The sequence below is a fragment of the Elephantulus edwardii genome, unplaced genomic scaffold (assembly GCF_000299155.1).
Source record: "Elephantulus edwardii isolate Elephantulus edwardi_28Jun2011 unplaced genomic scaffold, EleEdw1.0 scaffold00259, whole genome shotgun sequence".
NCBI lineage: Eukaryota > Metazoa > Chordata > Mammalia > Macroscelidea > Macroscelididae > Elephantulus > Elephantulus edwardii.
The window spans coordinates 541,796-546,191 of record NW_006400009.1 but is presented as its reverse complement, the minus strand read 5'-3'; the positions used below and the strand labels follow the sequence as shown (position 1 = coordinate 546,191).

The 4,396-nt window shown below is 36.1% G+C and overlaps 1 protein-coding gene across 3 annotated transcripts in view; it reads right to left on the bottom strand.

The window, feature by feature from the left end:
* Positions 1–228: 228 nt before the first annotated feature.
* The window catches only part of SMAD5 (SMAD family member 5), a 34,384-nt gene continuing 30,216 nt past the window's right edge, over positions 229–4,396 (bottom strand). For 2 of the 3 annotated variants that reach the window (XM_006899488.1, XM_006899489.1), the window contains 2 exons: positions 2,246–2,502; positions 673–816 (listed from right to left, as the gene is read on the bottom strand). In XM_006899488.1, coding sequence (XP_006899550.1) covers positions 673–816; positions 2,246–2,502 — 401 coding nt within the window. Of the gene's footprint in view, positions 817–2,245; positions 2,503–4,396 lie in introns of all 3 variants that reach the window. The other variant, XM_006899487.1, reaches the window with a different exon arrangement.

Genomic DNA, 4,396 nt, shown 5'->3' with positions numbered 1-4,396 from the left:
GGAAAGGTTTTATAAGAAGATAACAACAACAACGTGAAATCACATTACAGATATTTAATGTATTAAATGTTAACTGTATGATTTCATCTAGAAAAGTATTCATTGCATTTATTGAACACTACTTATTTGAGCAGTTGATAGTGTTTCTTCAAAGAAACTATTTTTTTTTTATTTCCTTTGAGCCTAAAACATGTGCTGTGTAAAACAATGAATTTATACTTTTTTTTAAAGCTGGCAGGACGATGAAACAAGTGAAAGTACAGAATCTGGAGGATAAAGGGTAGGAAAGAAGACCACGGTATATCTTTTTATACACTATTATCATTTTTCTTCACATGATATACTTGTTTAAAAAGTTTTTTTAACAAATAAAAAAAAGATGATGGGACAATGGGCAAAAAAAAAGTATATTCCAGTTTAAGATTAATCCCAAACTCCTGAACTGGGGTATAATACTAACTGCATCTTTCACAATACTTTTAAAAGTTAATCACATGAATATGAATACAAACAAATGTAGATTCATCACAAAATACAAATGTATTGGTCACAATTATGTAGGAAAAAAATACACTGTAATTATCTGTTTTCCATGTAAGCTCACAGTATCTGTACTCAAAGTTTTTCTAAAATTAAACAAGTCCACTAATAATACAAATGAATATTTCTGCACTATGAAACAGAAGATATAGGGTTAAGAGGGGAGCCCATCTGAGTGAGCACTTTATCCAGCCATTGAAGAGGACCATGAAGATGAATCTCAATCCAACATGGGGTGCTGGTAACATCCTGTCGGTGATATTCTGCTCCCCAGCCCTAGGAAAATGAAAAATATCAGAACAAATCCCTCTTCAAACTGTCAATCAGTCTATATCAGTTTTACTGTCACAATAAAAACAAAACAGAATTTAAAGACAGAAGATGTCCGTAAAGGAAAGAATGACCAAATCACTCATCTTAGCATTCACTTAGAATTAAAAGCAACGCACAGTATCTACATTACTGGCAGATGTACGATTTAATAAACAAAACCAAAAACCCACCAATAAAACATTAACTCCCTAAATAGAAACCACTGGGACCAGATATACATCATAATTCTTTCTGATAAAGAAAACCAATTTAAGGGGAGTTCTGGTGGCCTAGTGGCAAGAAGCTGCACTGCACAGTGCAATCCCAGGGATAAGCAGTTCGAATCCACCAGATGCCGAAGAAGGAGGGGCCATCTCCTCCTATACCAGTCAGATCCAATTTGACGGTACACACACAGAAAATAATAAAATGGAAAAAAAAAAAAGAAAACCAATTTAAGCCAAATTATGTCACCACAGCAGGTAAATAAAGCAATACAGACTGCAGTAATGTGTGGATGTGTGATTTAATGTAGCAGTCATTATCAATTACCCTTAAAGATGGGAAACTGCTGGGTAAATTAGATTTAAATACATGTGCCTAAAAGTCCAAACAAATATTAAAACAGAAAAAGAGGGGAAGTCAATAGGCCATGGGACTAAAGATCAAAACAAACTGATCCATAGACTTCAACAGTTGCTCTTCTTAGGTGAAACTCATTACCATCAAGTTGTAAATGACTCATGGTTGGCCCTCCAGCAAATCTTTGGAGGCTGTAAATTGCACAGATGCTCATCTTTCTCCAGTGGAGCTGATGGTGGATTCGAACTGCCAGAGAGGTGCTGCCTTTTGGTTAGCAGAGCAAACCCCTCCAGACCAGAATGACTTCTTTGTTCAGGTCCATAAGGACCATATTGCAGATATTGCAAATACAGGTTGCTTAATATATCACTAAAATTCTTTCCCAATTTTGTTCATGATTCATCTCTGCAATGCCAATATAATCAATTGAAATGTGATGGATTTAAAATGTTCGTTAAACTTTATAAATCCTTAGTAACAGATATTAACTATAAGTAAAGTAGCTTTAGTACTAAAAATAATTCTTTAAGTCATTCTAGTGGAAATCTAGTAACAAGCAAATGAAAAGCAATTCTAATATTAAATACTTTCCAGTAATTTAGTCTTTAATTGAAATTCTTTAGCCCTAATTAGCAGTAATTCAAAATCAGTATCATACAACTTATAAAACCTCAAAAAACCCTCAAAACTAACATGTAGTTTAAGTTAAATCAGGTAAGAAATATTTACTCTTTTACATTCAGTAAAGAATAGTGTTATATAGAAATATACTTCTTTACAGTGACTAAATTATAGGTCACAATTCACTCACCTTGACAAAACTCATTCGAATGGTGCACATTTTGGTGAGCTCATACACTGCCTCAAACCCATGGTTGACAGACTGAGCCAGAAGCTGTGCAAATTCCTGATTGTTGAAAATTTTGAGGCTACAGCTGCTGGGAATCTTACAGACGGTAGTAGGATGAAAGCCATGGTGAAAGTTGCAGTTCCTACTCTGTACAAATATGCTGCTGTCACTGAGGCACTCCGCATATACCTCCCCGCCAACATAGTACAGATGAACACCTTAAAAAGGCAGGAATAATGAGAAGCATCATAATTAAATCAAAAAAGGTTGCAAAAGGAGCAACATACCATTAAGCCATGGAAACTCTCATACACAGAAGCTACCACTAGATGGCCCTCTAGGTCAACTATAATCAAGAAATGGATATCTGCATAAACGTAGAAACCATACCCCAAAACAAATTGCCTTAAGAGTTAATTCAGCTTCCTGGTGACCCCTCACTGGGTTTCCAAGTCTGGGAGGCTGCAGATTGTACTGGAGGTCACAGCCTCTTCTTTCTCCCCCATATGGGCTGGTAAAGTCAAACCAGTGACTTCATGGTCAGCAGTCTAGCAGGTTATTATCACCAGGGATCCCAGTACAGACATAAACCAATCCCTCAAACAACCAGGGGCACCTCATGTTGAGAGTATATGACTAAAAGATAAAAAAACAAACGGAAACTCCCTCCTCCTGCCCCTTATTTCTGAGCAAGTAATTATTCATGGATTCTGGAGATTTGATTAAAAAATTTCAGAACTCATCAAATAAACTAAAACACTCAAATTCACAATTGTTGAGTCAGAACCAAATCATAGCGTATCCTCCAGAGGGTTTTCAGAGGTTGTAAATCACACAGGAGGTTGTCTACCTTTCTCTCATGGAGCTGCTGGTGGATTCAACTCACTACAGATATGAATAAGGAGCACAACTCTCTATCCCCTACGTCATCAGAACTTCCTACACACCAAATAGCTATCCTTTATTCTCCTGTTGCTGTTCGTTTTAGGAGCCATGGCGCCAACTATGACTGACAGCAACCCTATGATTGATTAAAACCTTGACCTATCCTTCACTATCTTCACAACCTATGGCCATGCTCAAGCCCACTGTTGCACCTTACTTTTGCGCTTTGTCTTTAAAAAAACAACCCCAAAACACAGCAAGTCAGCAGTAGTCCGAGGAGTAAAAAATTTTCAAGTGATTTTTTTTTCTATAATTATATTTTATTAATTTTCAAGTGATTTTTGATCAAGCTATTTTCTTCTAAAAGAAATGTCATTACAACTGCTGATACCTAACTTTTGTTCCTAAGCTCAACTGAAATATGCAAAATGCAGCAGGTGATTTTTGCATAAACACTTTTCTGATAACACAGAAGAGATAGTAAAGACAGTCAATATGGGTTTGCATTCCTTCCTGATCACTTGATGAATGACACTTTTCTATTTCATTGCAGTGAGAAAAACTCCTTCTTTGTTGTGTTAACTGCCCAAAAGATAAGTTTTATATACCTAAAACCCAAACTTTAGATTTACTACCTAAAAATCTGTTCTACTCTAACATTATGGAAATTGTTAGAAGCCATTACAGCTCAAAATATAACATAGTATTATCATCTGAAGAGTTATCAGTATTTTTTCCATTCTAAAATGCTATTCTGATGTGCTGTCAAATCAATTACAACTAACAGCATCCCAAGAGATACTTGAGATTACAGTATTATCTACTGGAAGCCAGGCACTGCTCTAGCTGCTTAAGATAAAGTTGTTAACAAGGCAAATTTCTAACATTATAAAAGCTTATTATCTGTGTTTCATTGACTATGCAAAGGCACTTCACTGTGTGGATCACAGCAAACTGTGGTTAACTCTAAGAATGGGAACCCCAGAACACTTGATTGTTCTTATGCAAAACGTAGATTATACACATGAATTTCACCTGATGGTATGCATAGGAATCAGATCGATTACATCTGTGGAAAAAACCGCTGGAGAAGCTCAGTATCAGCTGTGAAAACTAGGCCAGGAGCTGATGGTGGAACAGACCACCAACTACTCATATGCAAGTTCAAGCTGAAGCTGAGGAAAATTAAACCAAATCCACAGGAGCCAAAATATGACTTTAATTTCA